This window comes from Cherax quadricarinatus, chromosome 8 (genome assembly GCF_038502225.1).
Source record: "Cherax quadricarinatus isolate ZL_2023a chromosome 8, ASM3850222v1, whole genome shotgun sequence".
Classification (NCBI taxonomy): Eukaryota; Metazoa; Arthropoda; class Malacostraca; order Decapoda; family Parastacidae; genus Cherax; species Cherax quadricarinatus.
The window spans coordinates 7763991-7785198 of NC_091299.1; the positions used below are offsets into that span (position 1 = coordinate 7763991).

Below are 21208 nucleotides of genomic sequence, written 5' to 3' on the forward strand. Positions count from 1 at the left end.
CAAATTCCGATCACATTATTTTGTGTGATGAATGGTTTTGAAAAACCGACAAGTTGAAGAATTGAGACACTTATGCAACACATGGGAATCTTTATTGAAGAAACGTTTCGCCACACAGTGGCTTCATCAGTCCAATACAAAGTTGAAATCGGTAAGGAGAGGAGAAGTTTGAGGTAATCAGTCCCTCAACCTGGAATCGATGTGTTCAGTCCATCACTCCTACAAGAGTGATGGACTGAACACATCGATTCCAGGTTGAGGGACTGATTACCTCAAACTTCTCCTCTCCTTACCGATTTCAACTTTGTATTGGACTGATGAAGCCACTGTGTGGCGAAACGTTTCTTCAATAAAGATTCCCATGTGTTGCATAAGTGTCTCAATTCTTCAACATTATTTTGTAGTTGAAACAGTTGATTTGGCGATTTTGTGTGCTCAATTGATAGAATAGAAGTAATACTACTGAAATAACTAAGAATTTGGTAGACTGGAATAATGTAATTGGCCTAAAATGGGAGTCAAAGTCAGCAAAATCGCTGATGCGTAAATATCGCTGACACATCAAAATTCGCAAGAGCACAATTTCGTCAGTTTTCCACCAAATTTCGTACTTTTTGTTTTATTACTTTCAGAAAGATTCTCTACCATTTCATAAGAAAAAATAACAAAATTATTTTTTGAAAATTCTTGGACACTGGTGCACACTTTGAAATTTGGCCTCTGGACCCTGAAAGGGTTAAGTATGTATTTTTTAAAGCTTGTCCCTTAATTACTTTTATTTGATACTTAGTTACATCCTCCATTACTCTTATGAATGCAAATACAGTCGACCCTCAACTAACGACAGCATTAAGTAACAGCAATTTCGTCTAATGGCACTTTTTGCCGTAGAAAAAATGCCTTAACCAATAGCGAAAAAACTTAACCAATGACATTTGTCCAGAACGTGTCAGTGTACCCGGAGCACAGCCTGAGTGGGCCCAGCCACTCCTAGAGTCAGTGTGCCATTGTTTACAAGCTGTTGCGGTCGGTTTCCACGTGTGCCTCCCATATATTTTGGATTATTCCACTATTTCTAGTGCTTGTAACTGCTGAATAAGCCACCATGGGTCCCAAGAAAGCTTCTAGTGCCAAGCCTGTGTTTAAAAGGCTTGGAAATGCAGAAGGAAATCATTGAAAAATACGAGAGTGGAGTGCGTATGGCTGAGTTGGAAAGGCAATACAACAAATCACATTCAACCATCAGTACTATCTTGGCGAACAGACAAGCAATCAAGGAAGCTGTTGTTGCGGAAGGTTCAAGTATGTTTTCAAAATGGAGACCACAAATAGTTGAAGAAGTAAAGAGACTTATTGGTATGGATAAACGAAAAACAATTATCAGGTGATAGTGTTTCTCAGTCTATAATTTGTGAAGAGGCAAGGAAGTTGCATGATGATCTCATTAAGAAAATGCCTCAAAATAGTGCTGCTGCTGTTGAATTTAAGGCAGCAAAGGCTGGTTTGAGAGGTTTAAGATTCATAGTGGCATATACAGTGTGGTAAAGCATGGTGAGGCAGCCAGTTCAGACAAAATTGCAACAGAAAAATATGTGAAAAATTTTAAGGAATACATAGAGACTGAAAACCTTAAACCTGAACAAGTGTTTAATTGTGACAAAACAGGCCTGTTTTTTTTGAAGAAAATGCCAAACAGGACCTACATTACTCAGGAGGAAAAGGCTCTCCCAGGACATAAGCCTATGAAAGACAGGCTGACATTAATGTTGTGTAGTAATGCTAGTGGTGATTGCAAAGTGAAGCCTTTATTGGTGTATCACTTTGAAACTCCCAGAGTGTTCAGGAAAAACAATATCGTCAAGGGTAATTTATGTGTGCTGTGGAGATCAAACAGTTAGGCATGGGTCACTAGGGAATTTTTCTTGAACTGGTTTTATGGTGTGTTTGACCCCACTGTGACAAAATACCTCCAGGAAAAGAAATTGTCACTCAAGTGCCTCCTGGTAATGGACAATGCTCCTGCTCATCCTCATGACTTGGAAGAGGAAATTGCAGAGGAGTTTGGTTTCATTAAGGTGAAGTTTTTGCCTCCTGATACAACTCCTCTCCTCCAGCCCATGGGCCAACAGGTCATTTCAAACTTCAGAAAACTCTACACAAAAGCAGTGCTTCAAAAGTGCTTTGAAATGACCTCAGACACTCAAGTGACCCTAAGAGAGTTTTGGAAAGATCACTTCAGTATCCTCAGTAGTGTAAACCTTATAGGTAATGCTTGGGAGGGAGTGACTGAGAGTACCTTGAACTCTGCTTGGAGGAAACTGTGGCCAGAATGTGTAGAACAGAGGGATTTTGAAGGGTTTGGGGCTAACCCTCAGGAGGCTATGCCAGTAGTGGAAGCTATTGTGCCATTGGGGAAGTCCTTGGAGTTGGAGGTTTATGACAAGGATGTGGAAGAGTTGGTGCAGAACGATTAGGAAGAACTAACCACTGCAGACCTGCAAGAGCTTCAGGAGCAACAGCAACAGATCACATCTCAGGAATGTTCTTCAGAGCAGAATGAAGAGAGACGGAGGAAGATGACTTCGTCAAGGATTAGGGAAATGTGTTCAATGTTTACAAAGGTGCAAGCATTTATCGAAGAACTTTATCCTGTCACTGAAGTTGCAAGCCGCATCGGCAACATGTACATTGACACTCTTGTGTCCCATTTTAAGGAAATCCTAAGGGCATGTGAGAAACAGAGATCTCTGGACAGCTATTTTGTGCAACAGGGATCCAGTGACTCTCAAACTGGTCCTAGTAGCATTAAAAAACCAAGAAGGGAGGTAACCCCACCAAAGGACTTGGTACCTGAAGTCCTTCTGAAAGGGGATTCTCCTTCCAAGCAATAGACAATTCTGAATTTTCCCTGCTGCTGGCACATCACTCATCAACAACTCCACAATAAAGGTAAGTGGCATTTAATTATTGTTTATTTTGCATGTCCCATTCCTTTCCATATAAGGAAATGTATATTTCATGTAAAAATTTTTTTTTTCAGACTTTGGGGTGTCAGGAATGGATTAATTCTACTTCCATTATTTCTTATGGGGAAAATTAACTCGACCAATGGCAATTTCGGCCAACATCAAGCCCTCTGGAATGGATTAATGCTGTTGGTTGAGGGTCCACTGTATTGATCCTGATATTAACCTCTTTTTAAACATCACAAATAATCCCAACAATAATTGCCATTACTACACTGCCAGTCAGGCTAAAGCTGTACTCTGCCAACAAGAACATAACAGTAATCAATTACATTATCAGAAAAACATACAAAGCAGGATGACAAAGTTGATCCCATGTCTCAGAATCCTTCCCTATGAGGATAGACTGAGGGCCCTGAATCTGCACTCTCTAGAAAGGTGTAGAATTAGGGAGGGTATGATTGAGGTGTATAAGCAGAAAACAGGAATTAATAAAGGGGATGTAAATAGCATGCTAAAAATATCTAGCATAGACAGGACTCGCAGCAATGGTTTTAAATTTGAAAAATTCAGATTCAGGAAGGATATAGGAAAGCACTGGTTTGGTAATAAGAGTTGTGGATGGGTGGAACAAACTCTCAAGTACCATCATAGAAGCTAAGACATTGTGTAGTTTTAAAAATAGGTTGGATAAATACATGAGTGGGTGTGGGTGGGTTTGAGTTGGACCTTACTAGCCTGTGCTACTAGGTCGGATGCTGTGCTCCCCCTGTAAGTGAATGCAACTGACCTGACTAGGTCAAGGTATTGGCTTCAACCAGTGGGAGAATTGGACCTGCCTCTCATGGGCCACTAGGCCTCCTGCAGTGTTCCTTCTTTCTTATGTTCTTATGAGAAAGAGGAAAAGGGAAAAGGGAGAAGGAAGAAAAAGAATCAGGTTAAGTCATGGGTGTTCTGAAGTTTGGAGCATTTTACAGTGTAATGGGAAAGGAAGGCATCTACAGAGACAAAGCCAGGACTAAGATTCGTACAAGGAAAGTTGTGTATAAGGGAGGATTCAACCCGATGGCGACTGTGAAAGTTAGAAGTAGGGTAGACAATTTTAGCAGAAGACCAGTCAGTAGGATGACTGTGATCTCTGACATGGCAGAAAAGAGTATTGTTGGTGTTGGCAAGCCTAACACTACTTCCCCTTCTCTCTTCTCCCTTTTCCTCTTTCTCCTTTGGGTTTTCTTTCCTTTTCCTTGGGTATTTGGTCCTTTATTATTATTTCCCCCCTCTTTGTTCTTGTTCCTACCATTATAGACACCTAGCTCCCTTGCAGTGCTCCTCTTTCTTAGTACAGTGGACCCCCGCCTTATGATATTAATCCGTTCCTGAGAACTCATCGTAAGTCGAAATTATCGTTAGCCGAATTAATTTTCCCCATAAGAAATAATGGAAATCAAATTAATCCGTTCCCGACACCCCAAAGTATGAAAAAAAAAATTTTTATCACATGAAATATTAATTTTAATGCACACAAACTGAAGAAGACATGCACAATTACTACTCTACTAAGAATAGAATACATGACACTTACCTTTATTGAAGATCTGGTGATGATTGATGGGATGGGAGGAGGGGAGAGTGTGGTTTGCACACATTTCCTTAATCTCTTTTTTCAATTCCATACTAATTCTCGCCCTTTTTACCACAGGGATGGCACTAGAAGGTTTCTTGGGGTCCATGGTGACTTATTTTGCAGTTACAAGCACTAAAAACACTGGGATAATGTGAAATGTACTGAATGTATGCGTAGATGTGACCGCACTGGCTGGCTTGTAAACACTGTCACTGAGGCCACGTGTGGGACACGTCCCAGATGAATCATGTAAGGCGAGTTCTTTATCATGAGGCTAGGCAAAATTTTTGCGTTCAAATGCTTCGTATGGCAGATTTAACATAACGTGATGCGTTCGTAAGGCGTGAGTCCACTGTATTTGACTGACTCCACTACTACTGTTACTACCTCTGCCAATACCTCTCTTCCTACTTTCCTACTACAGTAGACCCTTGGTTTTCGTGAGTCTCAGTTTTCGTGAATTTTGGTTATCGGCAACTTTTTTCATCAAGATATAGGCTTGGTTTTCGTGATTTCCCTTGGTCTTTGGCAGTCGTACAGAATCTGTCCCAGTGGCCCCGCACACACAAAGCCTTCCACAGACACATTTAGAGCCAGTGTGGCATTGTTTCTTGATGAGTGAACATTACCTTGCAAGGTAACACGAAACATTTCGTAATAATGCAGTTTTTTTAGCTTGTTTATTGTGTGTGACTGCTAAATAAGCCACCATGGGCCCAAAGAAACCTGGTAGTGCCAGCCCTTTGATAAAGAAGGCGAGAAACATGATAGAATTCAAGAAAGAACACACCAGCAAGGGTAATTCCCCACACACACCAGCCAGGGTACTTCCCCACACACACACACACACCAGCCAGGGTACTTCCCCACACACACACACACCAGCCAGGGTACTTCCCCACACACCAGACAGGGTATGTCCCCACACACCAGCCAGGGTACTTCCCCACACACCAGACAGGGTACTTCCCCACACCAGCCAGGACACTTCCCCACACACCAGCCAGGGTACTTCCCCACACACACCTGAGAAACCTACACCTGTTGTGGAATCTATTGTAGCTTTGAGGAAGTTCGTGGGGTTGGATGTGAGTGGCCAGGATGTGGAAGAGTTGGTGGAGGACCACAGGGAAGAGCTAACCACAGAAGAGCTGCAAGACCTTCATCTGGAACAGCAACAGACCACAGCTGAGGAAATTGCTTCAGAAGAGAAGGAAGAGAGAGGGAAGAAGGTGCCTTCTTCAGTGATTAAGGACATTTGTGCAAGGTGGAATGAGTTGCAAAGTTTTGTGGAGAAATGTCACCCTAACAAAGCTGTTGCAGGCTGTGTCTGCAACATGTTCAGTGACAGTGCCTTGTCCCGTTTTAGGCAAATCTTAAAGAGATACCAGAAACAGAGCCCTCTGGAAAAAAATTTTGTGCAACAGGGGTCCATTGACTCTCAAGCTGGTCCTAGTGCCAGTAAAAAACAAAGAAGGGAAGTAGCCACCCAATAAGGACTTGGTACCTGAAGTCTTTATGGAAAGGGATTTTCCTTCCAAACAATGATCAGTCCTCCCTCTCCCCTCCGCCCCATCTTCCATACACCAACAAGAGTCTTCAGTAAAGGTAAGTGCAATGTTATTATTGCTTTATGTTGATTTGTCATTTTTTTCTGTATGTAAATCTATATTTAATCTCTAAAAAAATTATTTTTTGGTAATACTTTTGGGTGTCTGGAATGGAATAATTGGATTTACATTATTTCTTATGGGGAAAATGGTTTTGGTTTTCATGAATTTGGGTTTTCAGATTAATCATGAAAATCAAGGGTCCACTGTACCTCTCTTGTCCCATCCCTGTCTGCTGGCCTATATATAGTCCCTCCTTCTCTCGTTTTTGTTAATGTGACTTTGTAAATGGTCCAGGTCTGACCGAAATGTTGTCATAAGCTCCTCTTTCCTATGTGCAGGTTATTTGTATACCCTCTTAATCTGTTTTATTAGACTTTTACTGTACTGTACAAAAGTTGTAGACCTGGAAACCAATTATTCAAATTCAAATTCAAATTTATTTATTTCTTTGCAAGTAGTACATTGAGATTATGTATTCACAAAAATGGGTTGCAGTGCAAAGAGAGCCTCTATTATGCCTAGGCATTATGGGCCAACTTAATTTAATGGCTTACTGACTACTTAACCCTTAAATGGTCCAAAGAGATCGAAGTTCAAATTCGTAGTGCTACAAAAGTAGATCTACCTTTTTTTACATATATATGTATAACAAAAAAAATGTGGATAAAAGTTTTTTACACATTTTCAAATGTAAAACAAAAAAGAAGATCTACATTTTTTTACATACTTTCAGATGTTGAAAAAACGTATATATACGTTTGGACCATTTAAGGGTTAACACTAAAGAAATTTATCATAGTTGTACAGTAGTTCTATTAGTTATAAGTGAATCTAATTTATACAGGAGCTAGTCTAACAGATATTGCCATAATATCTTACAAAGATTTGCAGGTCTAGGTGCCAGACTTATAAATAAGGGTATAATAATGCATGTGAGTAATAGAACCAGAAATCTAGCCATGGATAACAGACATTAAGCCATAAATTCTGTGGTTTCACAAATCACTTATTGGAATACCAATTTAACTGTATACCTTTTTAGCACCAGCACTAGTCTCTTTCATTATTTTTTGGCATGTACATCACCTGTTTATACTCCTGCATACCTGCATTTTCTGCACCACTTCGTATGCATGCTTCTTCCTGTGCCATTCAACCCCCTGTCTTGGCTCAACACATTTCTTAACAACAATATGTAGAACATTAATTGTTTATGTTGACAATCAATTTGCTCCTCCATTCTGGAGGACTGTAATTAACATTTCTGTTGCCTTACTCATAGACTGTGAGCAAGTGGGATAACTTGTTCAGTATGTTTCTCTGATTCTACAGTGGATTTAAGCAGAGACTTAGACTTTTTCAGTGATGCAGGTATTTTATTTATTATTTTTTTTATTAACACATCAGCCGATTCCCAGCAAGGCAGGGTGGCCCGAAAAAGAAACACTTTCATCATCATTCACTCCATCACTGTCTTGCCAGAGACGTGCTTTACACTACAGTTATAAAATTGCAACATTAACACCCCTCCTTCAGAGTGCAGGCACTGTACTTCCAATCTCCAGGACTCAAGTCCGGCCTGCCAGTTTCCCTGAATCCCTTCATAAATGTTACTTTGCTCACACTCCAACAGCACGCTTGCTGGAAGTCCAAGCCCCTTACACACAAAGCCTTCTTTACCCCCTCCCTCCAACCTTTCCTAGGTCAACCCCTACCCCGCCTTCCCTCCACTACAGATTTATACACTCTCGAAGTCATTCTATTTCATTCCATTCTCTCTACATGTCCGAACCACCTCAACAACCTCACCTCAGCCCTCTAGTTTTGGTAATCCCGCACCTCGTCCTAATTTCCAAACTATGAATTCTCTGCATTATATTCACACCACACATTTCCCTCAGACATGACATCTGCACTGCCTCCAGCCTTCTCCTCGTTGCAACATTCATCACCCGTGCTTCACACCCATATAAGAGTGTTGGTATAACTATGCTCTCAAACATTCCCCTCTTTGCTTTCACGGACAAAGTTCTTTATCCCCACAGACTCCTAAGTGCACCACTCACCCTTTTCCCCCTCATCATTTCTATGATTCACCTCATCTTTCATAGACCCATCTGCTGACACGTCCGCTCCCAAATATCTGAATACATTCACCTCCTCCATACTCTCTCCCTCTAATCTGATATCCAGTCTTTCATCACTTAATCTTTTTCTTATCCTCATCACCTTACTCTTTCCTATATTCACTTTTAATTTTCTTCTTTTACATTATATTATTTATTATCACACTGGCCGATTCCCACCAAGGCAGGGTGGCCCGAAAAAGAAAAACTTTCACCATCATTCACTCCATCACTGTCTTGCCAGAAGGGTGCTTTACACTACAGTTTTTAAACTGAAACATTAACACCCCTCCTTCTTTTACATACCCTATCAAATTCATCCACCAACCTCTGCAACTTCTCTTCAGAATCTCCCAAAAGCACAGTGTCATCAGCAAAGAGCAAGTGTGACAACTCCCACTTTGTGTTTGATTCTTTATCTGTTAACTCCACACCTCTTGCAAAGACCCTCGCATTCACTTCTCTTACAACCCCATCTTTAATATATTGAACAACCACAATGACATCACACATCCTTGTCTACTGGGAAATAATCTCCCTCTCTCCTACATACTCTAACCTGAGCCTCACTATCCTTGTAAAAACTCTTCACTGATTTCAGTAACCTACCTCCTGTACCATACACCTGCAACATCTGCCACATTGCCCCCCTCTCCACCCTGTCATATGCCTTTTCCAAATCCATAAATGCCACATAAGCCTCTTTAGCCTTGTCTAAATACTGTTCACCTGTATGTTTCACTGTAAACACTTGGTCTACACACTCCCTACCTTTCCTAAAACCTCCTTGTTCATCTGCCATCCTACTCTCTCCATCTTACTCTTAATTCTTTCAATAATAACTCTACCATACACCTAACCAGATATACTCAACAGACTTATTCCTCTATAATTTTTGCACTCTCTTTTGTCCCTTTTGCCTTTATACAAAGGAACTATACGTGCTCTCTTCCAATCCCTAGGTACCTTACCCTCTTCCATACATTTATTAAATAATAGCACCAACCACTCCAAAACTATATCCCCAACTGCTTTTAACATTTCTATCTTTATCTCATCAATCCCATCTGCTTTACCCCCTTTCATTCTACCCACTTCCTCACGAACTTCCCCCACACTTACAACTGGCTCTTCCTCATTCCTACAAGATGTTATTCCTCCTTGCCCTATACACAAAATCATAGCTTCCCTTTCTTCATCAACATTTAGTAATTCCTCAAAATATTCCCTCCATCTTCCTGATACCTCTGACTCTCCATTTAATAACTCTCCTCTCCTATTTTTAACTGTCAAATCCATTTGTTCCCTAGACTTCCTCAGCTTATTTATCTCACTCCAAAACTTTTTCTTATTTTCAACATAATTTGTTGATAACATCTCACCCACTCTCTTGTTTGTGCTCTTGTTACATGATGCAAGTATTGTTGATATTTTAATAGTTTCGATGCTACTTCAATGTGTTCTTCCCATAGGATTTGACATATATATTCAGAAAAGGACTAGATATACCCTCAGTGCTGCTGCTTCCACTCTTCAGTCTCAGCCATCCACATCACAGCAGTTTGTGGATAATAATCGTTCACCGTTATCAACACCAAGGAACAGATCTCATTCGCTGCTAACTACCTGACTCTGTGCCGACGTGAAAGATGTTCCTTTGAGCATTTTATGGGAAATTTTGTGGCTCAGATAAGTGCTTTGTTGGATCGTACTGACATACAAAATGCATTATTTCCAATCAAAATCCTAGTGATATTGCTTCTAATAAGGGACCTTTCGAGTTTTGCTAATTACTGGATGACATTTCCAAGGCCAGCCCTTCCTTGATTTCTAGTTTGCCTTTACAGAAACTGTTATTGAAAATTAGTACATGTACCTGCTTACTTCCCAAGAGTTTCTCTGGCCTAGTTTCAAATGACTTGTCCTCTTTCCAGGTTTGGCCTTCCTCACATTCCTGCATAGCTTACTTCTATGCCAACTTTGTCATATTTGCATGAAGATTCAGATACTTGATTTCTCCTTCCTGTTTAAGAAGAAAATAAGGGGATTTGTTATGAACATGAAAGCACTGATAACACAGTAACTTTATTACATTGTTGCATTTCATTTCATGGTTGAAGAAACTTCCTTTTCTTACATGTCTGGTTTCCGCCTTTATTTTGTGGTTAGGGGCTCCCATTACTTACCAAATGATGGATGTTCATAAGGGTCTAGTAATACATGTAACAGTACAAAAAAATAGTTTTTTATACCTCATATCACTCTATAAAAGCAAAAGACTCAGCAGTCAGTGCAACATCCCCACAATGAAAAGCAGGGGTGCCATGAGTACACTAGAGACAACACAGTAAGTGTCAAGGGCCCAAGATTGTTCAGCTGCTTCCTAGCATACATGAGGGGAATTACCAGTAGACTCCTGGCTGTCTTTAAGAGGGAGCTGGACAGGCATCTGAAGTCAGTACTTGACCAGCTGGGCTGTGGTTCATACGTTAGTTTGCATGTGGCCAGCAGTAACAGCCTTGTTGATCAGGCTGTGATTCACTGCGTGGCCTGGTCATGGACCAGACTACAGGGGCATTGACTCCCAAACACCCTCCAGGTATATTCCAGGTAAAGCGTTATAACATGACCTGTGGAATTCCAGTGTGTAAAATTCTTGGATATTAAGGAGGTACAATAAAGTATCCTTTATATTATTCCTCCAAATAACTAAATCACATATGTTACTTTCAGTTGGATTTGAACAGAAAATGTATACCATGTCTACCATGACTTGTTTTGGTGTATTTGCAGGTCCCCCTGGTATGCCAGGTCCTCCTGGTAAGGATGGGGAACAGTTGGCAGGTCCACCCACCAGCATAGTACCTGGTTCAGTCACCTTCCCAGACAAGGCTTCTATGCTGAAGGTCAGTGGTAAAAGATGAATCTCAACTCAAATGCTATTTCTAATTATTTGCTACAAATACATTTACTATACAGCATTTGAAAACAACTTATGCATTTATATTTATATTTTACGGTAATAAAGATAAAAAACAACAATGATGATGATAATGTAGCAGTTTTTTATTTTAACTCACTGGCTGTCTCCCACCAAGGGAGGATGACCTACAAAATAAGAAATAGACTCACCATCACTCACTCAAAAGCTGCCTTCCCAAAAGTGTTCAGACATCAGAGTTCAAATGACCCTCCAGACTGCATCATTCCTACTTTTCCTTCAGAGTGCAGGCACTGTACTTCCCACCTCCAGGATTCATTTCCATCCTGGTTTCCCTGAATACCTTCATAAATGTTAACTTACTTTCACTCCAACAGCACATCAAGCCATAAACACCACTTATCTCCATGTATTCTGATCTAACATGCTCACATAAGCCTGCTGAAGCCCCTAGCACTCAAAACCTCCTGTATCTCCTTCCTTCATCTCTACTTGGGATGGCCTCTATCCCTCCTTCCGTCATATGGGCCATAATGAATCCTAACTAGTCATAAGTTGGCCTGTGATACTCCAATACTGAAACTATGTATTGTGCAAAAACAAAAGCATTCACATTGCTAAACTCACAAACTAGTATTTAGTCACTCAGCCATAATACCAACTTACCTCATAATTTGTAATATTTTAAAGTTAAGAATTAATCTAAGTCTGCCCGAAATGCCTAGCCATGCTAGGTGTTCTAGTGGCCCCCTCTGTAATTAGTATTTTAAAACATGTAAACCACACAATATCCAAATTCTGTAAACTCAGCATTGTAATCCTTATAGAGAATAAACTTGATTTTATTTTATTTGATTTGATAAGAGGAGCTTGATCCAATGGATAGTACACTGGCCTGCTAGGTTTAGGACTGGCTTGCCCCACCTGTTCTGTGATTCATTTTCAATCATGCTATTACAATTTAATGAGTCAAATAACACTCAATTGACACAAGATCAAGTGATCAAGAACAGGACATTTGAGTGATCTTAAACATGACATGACCAAGCCTATCCCAGAAGATGCTGACTTGGTTGGCAGGTTCTACAAGGTTCTCTAGTGGAAATTATGGCTAATGATATCCTACCACTGATAATGAACTAGGCTGACAGAGTAACCACTAGTGTTAGGCAGTATTTGTAGCATTGAACACTGTAAATATACTTGAGCAGGAGGCTTTGTATATTCTGGAGTTATTGAACTCCACAATGCATAAAAGTAATAATAATAATTTAATCAATTTATTTTTACATATAATTCTTGCAGTATCCTAAAATCACAGTAAAATTAACTTTTTGGACTAACTAGTTGTTTCTCTTTATACAGATGAGTGAAATGTCACCTGTAGGTACCCTGGCCTTCATACTAGATGAGGAGGTAATGTTGGTGCGGATTGGGGCTGGCTGGCAGTATATTGCTGTGAGTATTCGTGCATGTCTTTTTTGAGCGTGCTTCATAATTCCTTTTTGTTAATATGTTGTGGAAGTTCTCATGTTCCATATCATGAAAACATTCTGTACTCTACAACTGATGCTTTGCACTTTTTGGTCCTATCACAAGCATGTGTATTTCCTATCTAGTTACTATAGGTAATACATTTCTCATGGTTTCACATTTGCTGTGATTTCACAGAGTTTAAAATTCTGTTATACCACATTTTTAATCTTTAATGGCATCATTCGCTGTTTATATGGCTACACGTCCTGCTGCTAAGCTGTAATTCATACTCCTTTGTCACCATATAATTTCCCTTTTCTTAGAAAATAAACATTATGGTAATTTTATTGAATAAAGCCACAATAACATTCATTGATTTGCAAAGATTTCCAAAGTATTGTTTTGGATCCTTGTCTCTCAAAGGTGTGGCAGTGCATTAGCAGAACATTTTTGATGAAAAAATCTGTCTACAATTTTCCTAGCATATTTATACAGTGGGCTGTGTTTAATGGAAAAATAGTAGCCCTGTCCTTGGTGTTTATACCCCCACTGCCTGACTGAATCTTCTGTGTATGATGCCTGTCACCATTTGGTCATGGCACACATACTGTGACTGCTTTTTTTCCTTCTTCCCTTTGATACTGTGTCTTTACTTGATATCTTCCAGTTTCCTGTTATGATATTTACACTAGCATAGGGCTGTGTGTGAGGTCATAAGTGAAGTGAAATCTCAATCTCATAAATCTTCTGTTCTCCTATTATTTTTATTATTCCTTAATAATGTGAGAAATCATGAAAGCATTTGGAAATTTACTGTTTTTCACTGTGGTTATTTTGCATATTGTGATATTACCTGTTTACTGTGATCTTATTGCATCATTGCAAGTTGTGTGTAATTTGCCATGTGCCATCTGTTGCTGTGGCATGATCCTTTACAGTATATGTTTTAAGAAGTTGTGTTGTATATTTTTTCGTGTGTAATACATATTTCTATTAATGATATTCTGTAGTATGTTATAAGCATTTTGTCATTTGAAGTCATTATCTTAATCTAATTATTTTTTTCATTTTGCCATTCCTTAGTTTAACAAGTAATTAGACTTTTAATCATTCAGGACAAGATGCAGAATTAACAGAGTTTAGATCCTATGTTCTATTTTGTTATTATGAATGTAAATAACATGATTTAATTAATGAAAATGGAATATTTGTTATTCTTACTCACTAGCTCTCTCTTTTATGTGATATTTTAATTATTAATCAACCTATATAAATATTGTATAATTGTGGAGATAACTTTGCACCTTTGGGAATGGTGTGAGATTTTCTAGTTTCAAGTGGCTGTATGCACTGGATACTTTATGTACCGGATATAATGCTCATAGCACATATGATACCATGATGAACTTTTTTTTTCTTTCTATTTGTATTTTGAGATTTCAAAATGACAAATTGTCTGGGATGGCCATTAACCTTTAGTTGTATTTTTGCAATTAAACCATCTCATGAGGATGGAAGGAAAATAGTTAATAATAGAGACAAGCAGACAAACAAATATTTGGTGATCTCTGCAGATGGGCTCCGTGGTACCACTGCCTACTACCACCCCAGCGCCACCCACCACTTCTACCTCCCAGAATCCTGCAGCACACCTCCCGCCACTCCAGGTGGATTCACTCGTCAATGCTGTGGATGGACCCAGGGTGAGACAGGGTGTCCACAGTCACCTGCAATGCACTGCACATTCCATAGATTTAAGATAACATTTTACCATAATGCACTGCACTTTTGTTATGATATTTAACATAGACTTTTTTGACTGAGTCCACAAGCAGTACTTACAAAGCACAACTTGCTATTCATCTCCAGTAGTTGTAAGGTATGTGTCACCCTGCTTTACTCAAGGGTAAGACAGAATAGAAATTTTGCTATGTACAATGCTTCCTAAAGATTTTCAGGTATTATATTCCTAGAGGCCTCATTGAATCCACAACTTTCTAATGTCACAGATTTTTCAGCCTATTCTTTTTTGCCCTAATTTAGCCTCATCCAATATAGGTGCATAAACAGTATAGATTATATTTTTTCACAACTCTTTTGTAATAAACTAGTTTAAAAAATGGCCTTTTCATAACTGTGATTCTCTATAAACTGATATTTACAAGAATTACCCATGATAATATACAGGGTGTCCACAAAAACACTCCCTGATTTCAAACAGGTATAACATGTAACTTTATTGTAATAATCTTTCACAGTTAGTAGCTTCAGATGCTGGATTTCATTCAGTTTCATGTGGTATAGGGTAGCATTAAAGGCACTCAATGTGCGCCCCTCTGGTTGCTTGGCAAACATCGATGTGATAGTCCAGTTAGGTCCAGATGCTCTGCAGCATATCTGGTGTTATCATGCGAACTGCTTCAGTGATCGAAATTTTCAGCTCCTCCAGGGTTGCAGGTAGTGGTGGTATGTAACTGTGCTCTTCACGTACCCCCAAAGAAAGAAGTCACAAACAGTTAGGTCCAGTGACCTCACAGACCACTTGCAGAGGTCACCGGACCTGTTTATGACTTCTTTCTTTGGGGGTACGTGAAGAGCACAGTTTACGTACCACCAGTACCTGCAACCCTGGAGGAGCTGAAAATTTCATTCATTGAAGCAGTTCACATGATAACACCAGATATGCTGCAGAGCGTCTGGACCGAACTGGACTATCGCATCGATGTTTTCCGAGCAACCAGAGGGGCGCACATTGAGTGCCTTTAATGCTACCCTATAACACATGAAACTGAATGAAATTCTGCATCTGAAGCTACTAACCATGAAAGATTATTACAATAAAGTTGCATGTTATACCTGTTTGAAATCAGGGAGTGCTTTTGTGGCCATCCTATATTTTACTCTCAAGAAACTGCCATCTTAACAAACTTTATCTGCTATATCACACAGAATTCTTCAAACACCACACAGGCACAATTTGAAAATATATGTGTTGTCAGTAAATTCTGTGTTATTCACTCTTAACCCTTTGAGGGTCAGTTACGTACAATTACGTCATTGCAGCCAGGGTCAGTCACGTACTTGTACGCCTAAATTCTAGCGCCTTCAAATCTGGTGGAAGAAAGCTGGCAGGCCTACATATGAAAGAATGGGTCTGTGTGGTCATTGTGTGCAGTATAAAAAAATCCTGAAGCACACTGTGTATAATGAGATAAAAAAAAATTGTTTTTGGTTTAAAGCAGTGACTTTCTAGTGTATTTTTGTATGGTATTTATGGTTGTTTTCTCGTTTCCTTGGTCTCATTTGATAGAATGGAAGATATATTACAGAATTAGAAATTATTTTGATTGGTTTCTCAATGACAAGTACCTTGAAATTGAGCTCAAAGTAGCAAAAATGATCGATTTTTGCCGGTGTTCAAGAGTAAACAAATCAAGCCATGCATCAAATACACATCAAATGGTGAATCTGATATTCTTTCACAAGTGCGCTTATATCATTTATACCGTTTTACAATGATGCAGTAGTATACATAACAGAAAACCTTCTATTTTCTGTGAGAATAAAAATTCAAAATGGAAATCAAAAGTAATATAAGAGGGGCCTAGAGACGTGACTACTGAACAGATAAAATGCTATTTTAGTGCCATGAATGTCTGTCTTGTTTATTCTGGACCCTGTTTTCAAATTGGCATCTTTTGAAATTTGTGTGAAATTGCCTAAATTGCCAATTTCTGACCACTTTATTGGGTAGTTGAAATCGATAAATGGGCAGATTCTTGTACTCAATTGATAGAACAAATGGAGTTCTAGGGAAATTGCTATGATTTTAGTCAATTGCAGCATTGGAATTAGCGGAAAATAGGGCTCAAAGTGGGCGAAATCGCCCACTTTGAGACCACTAATTTCACGAGAGCATAATTCCGTAAGTTTTCCATCAAATTTTATACTTTTGGTGTCATTATGATCGGAAAAAGATTCCCTATCATTTCTTTTTTTTTTTTTTTGACCCTGAGAACGAGTTTGGGAGAGGGCCTCTGGACGCTCAAAGGGTTAATATTCATTTTTACTTACAGTGCTAATGGGACTAGCCTTGTTGCAAACCTTTGTACTTTCTCTAACTTCTTGACGTGCTTGACTAGGTGTGGGTTCCAGACTGGTGCTGCATACTCCAGTATGGGCCTAACATACACAGTGTACAGTGTCTTGAACGATTCCTTATTAAGGTATCGGAACGCTATTCTCAGGTTTGCCAGGCGCCCGTATGCTGCAGCAGTTATTTGGTTGATGTGTGCCTCCGGTGATGTGCTCGGTGTTATGGTCACCCCAAGGTCTTTCTCCCTGAGTGAGGTCTGTAGTCTTTGTCCACCTAGCCTATACTCTGTCTGCGGTCTTCTTTGCCCCTCCCCAATCTTCATGACTTTGCATTTGGCTGGATTGAATTCGAGAAGCCAGTTACTGGACCACATGTCCAGCCTGTCCAGGTCTCTTTGCAGTCCTGCCTCATCCTCATCCGATTTAATTCTTCTCGTCAACTTCACGTCATCTGCGAACAGGGACACTTCAGAGTCTATTCCTTCCATCATGTCGTTCACATATATCAAAAATAGCACTGGTCCTAGAACTGACCCCTGTGGGACCCCGCTCGTAACAGGCGCCCACTGTGATACCTCTTCACGTACCATGACTCGTTGCTGCCTCCCTGTCAGGTATTCCCTTATCCATTGCAGTGCCCTCCCTTTTACATGCGCCTGATCCTCCAGCTTCTGCACTAATCTCTTGTGGGGAACTGTGTCAAAGGCCTTCCTGCAGTCTAGGTAAACGCAATCTACCCAACCCTCTCTCTCGTGTCTTACTTCTGTTACCTTGTCATAAAACTCCAGGGGGTTTGTGATACAGGATTTGCCTTCCATGAACCCATGCTGATTTTCATTTATAATCTTGTTCCTTTCCAGGTGTTCGACCACTCTCCTCCTGATAATCTTCTCCATGACTTTGCACACAATACATGTCAGAGACACAGGTCTGTAGTTTAGTGCCTCGTTTCTGTTTCCTTTCTTAAATATGGGGACTACATTAGCTGTCTTCCATTTCTCAGGTAGTTGCCCAGTTTCAAGGGATGTGTTGAAGATTGTGGTTAGAGGCACGCACAGTATCTCTGCTCCTTCTCTAAGGACCCATGGGGAGATGTTGTCCGGTCCCATCGCCTTTGAGGTGTCAAGGTCACTTAAGAGCTTCTTCACCTCCTCCTCAGTTGTTCGTATGTCATCCAACACTTGTTGGTATATTCCCTCTTGATGTTCCCTTCTGTGCTGTCTTCCCACAGCCCTTCCTGTCTCTACTGTAAAAACTTCCTTAAATCTCCTGTTCAGCTCCTCACATACCTTCTGATCATTTCTTGTGAGTTCTCCACCTTCTGTCCTTAATCTGATCACCTGGTCTTTGGCTGTTGTCTTCCTCCTGATGTGGCTATACAACAGTTTCGGGTCAGTCTTGATTCTCGATGCTATGTCATTTTCATACTGTCGCTGGGCCTCCCTCCTTACCTGTGCATACTCATTCCTGGCTCTGCGACTGATCTCCTTATTTTCGTGTGTTCTCTGCCTTCTGTACTTTTTCCATTCTCTATTGCACTTTGTTTTTGCCTCCTTACACCGTCGGGTAAACCAGGGGCTCATTCTGGTCTTCCCGTTGTTACTGTTGCCCTTGGGAATAAACTTTTCCACTGCCTCCTTGCATTTTGTTGTTACATATTCCATCATTTCATTTACTGGCTTTCCTGCCAGTTCTCTGTCCCACTGGACCTCCCGCAGGAAGTTCTTCAACCCTATGTAGTCCCCTCTTTTATAGTCAGGCTTTTCCCATTCAACTCCTGTTATTCTCTCCACTTGCAGCTCTACTATGTATTCAAAGCACAGAACCACGTGGTCGCTAGCTCCTAGGGGACTCTCATACTTGATATCCTCAATGTCTGAGCTGCCCAGGGTGAACACAAGGTTCAATCTTGCTGGTTCATCCTCCCCTCTCACTCTGGTAGTGTCCTTAACATGTTGGTGCATGAGGTTTTCCAGCACCACGTCCAACATCCTGGCTCTCCATGTTTTGGGACCCCCATGTGGCTCCAGGTTTTCCCAGTCGATCTCCCTGTGGTTGAAATCCCCCATAACCAGCAACTTTGCTCTGCTGGAATGAGCTCTTCTTACCACCTCAGCAAGTGTGTCCACCATTGCTCTGTTGCTCTCTTCATATTCCTCTCTTGGCCTCCTGCAGTTCTGTGGTGGATTATACATCACTGCAATGACCACTTTGTGTTCCCCAGACTGAAGTGTACCTGCTATGTTGTCTCTTTCTCTCGTCTCATCTATGCCTTCCATTTTCTCGAATTTCCATCTGTTTTTTACAAGCAGAGCAACCCCACCTCCCCCCCTGCCCCTTCTATCTTTCCTCATGATCTGGTATCCTGGTGGGAAGATTGCATCTGTTATTGTCTCCGTGAGTTTTGTTTCTGTAACTGCTATGATGTCTGGGGACTTCTCATTGATTCTTTCTTGCCATTCCTCATGTTTATTCGTTAATCCATCTGCATTTGTGTACCAAACCTTCAACTTCTGTTCTAATACTGTAACTGTGGTGCGGGGGGTGGAAACAGAGGGATCGGTGTGTGATGGTTGGTTTGGATTGTTCAGTTGCCTTGGGGGTGTCGTGGCTGGAGTCCTTCTGCAGGTGTTTCTGGGGGGTGTGCTTGTCCTTCCATTTGATCCTGGGTTATTCTGCTCTCCTTTTTCATTTCCTCCCATTTCTCCTTTCGTTTTTGAACTCTCTCTTTCATCGTCTTCCTTTCGTCCTGTGTTCTGTCTCGATCGAGGTACACACTCCGGAACTCCTGCTTGCCTCTCAGCCGTGCTTTCTCCTGCAGGATCATGGTTCGATTTGATTCTGCCTTGAAAATTACTTTGAGAGGCCGATTCCTTTTCTTTGTGAACCACCCAATTCTCCGAAAATTTGCCACCTGGGTCATGTCCCCCTCGCCTATCACCTTCATGATATCTTCAATCGCTTTTTTCTCCTCCTGCTTTCTTTCATCATAAGTTTCCCCTTTAGCTTCGTCTAGCCCATAGACAAACACGGATCTCTCCCTTTCCACCTCCCACTGTGACTCCCATTGCATCCTCTGATGTGTTTTAGTTTCTTCCTGTGGAGTGTTCCTTCCTTCAGTCCCTTCCCTAGTTATGGCCCCTATGCTTCTTGGTTTGTCCTTCCTGCTCACCTGTTCCTGGCCCCCACAGGTATCTGGTAAGGTCCTTGCACATGTCCTAGTTCCTTCAATGTCTTCCAACCTCTCATTCTGTCCTAGTGTGCTCCCTGCCTTTGTTTTGGCCCCATGTGGGTTTGACAGGACCTCTGCATACAGTTTAGTTTCCATGCTTCCTTCAGACCTGTTGTCTGTGTTTGATGTAGCTATTGCTGATGCTACTTCTGTAATATCTTTGTCTCTGTGCTGTTTCAGATGTCTCAGCTCCTCTTCTAATCTCTCTATCTTGATTTCTGCTGCTGTGGCATGTTGCTTCCACCTTCTGCATTCTGCTGCTAACCTCTCTTCCATCTTCCTTTCCAGCTCATCTAGTCTCCTTCCCCAGTCTTCCTCCCTTTTTTTGAGCTCTACCTCCCATTCCCCCCTCCCAGATTCGTCCTTGGAGCCCCTTGTCCTCATCCTGGTTCTAGGTTCCCCCGTTGCTCCACAGAAGGAGGGATGGGTGGTTAGGGGGAGGGGAATAGATGGTTAGGAGGAGAGGGGATGGATGGTTGTGTTAGATAGTAGTGAATGGAGTCGAATGGTTTGAAACCTAACGAGCTATTGGAGTGTGAGTAGGGTAATATTCTGTGACATGGGAAATCTGGAAAAACAGATGGGACGTGCAACTATGACCACCCTAGAAAATGCCGTGCCCATATGACAGCAGGAAAATGCAAACTCCCTTCCTGTAAGCTTTTTCACCCTGAAATGTGTACCTCTTCAGTACAGGAAAGACTGTGCTATAACTTAAATTGCCAGGCACACCATCTAAAGGGGACAAAAAGATACAAAACATCCAGACCATGGGAAAACCTGGGTAGCCACAGCCACTCAAAAGGGAGAGGTTTTTTAGTGCCAGGAAGGAAAAAAAAATGGCAAGAAATGGCAGAAATCGTACACCAAATCCAGTCATTCCTGGAGTGGAACCACAGTCAATGGCCTCCGCTCCAAACCAACAGATACAGATACTAATGCCAGAAAAAAATCCTCCCCCAGTACCAACAATACCACCAGTCCGATGACATTCTTCTTTGCAAATATACAGGGTCTAAAGCCAGTAACAAACAACAAAATACCTTTCATCCGTGGACTGCTTGCAGAGGCAAAGGCAATGTTCGAGGCTTTCACTGAGACCCACATAAAGGATCACTTGGACAACGAAATATGG

General features: G+C 40.9%; 1 protein-coding gene across 10 annotated transcripts in view; it reads left to right on the forward strand.

Moving 5' to 3' along the window:
- The window catches only part of LOC128685375 (collagen alpha-1(XVIII) chain), an 836546-nt gene that overhangs the window by 788161 nt on the left and 27177 nt on the right, over nt 1-21208 (forward strand). For all 10 annotated transcript variants that reach the window (XM_070082820.1, XM_070082822.1, XM_070082821.1 and 7 more), the window contains 3 exons: nt 11123-11235; nt 12636-12728; nt 14321-14449. In XM_070082820.1, coding sequence (XP_069938921.1) covers nt 11123-11235; nt 12636-12728; nt 14321-14449 — 335 coding nt within the window. The remainder of the gene's footprint in view (nt 1-11122; nt 11236-12635; nt 12729-14320; nt 14450-21208) is intronic.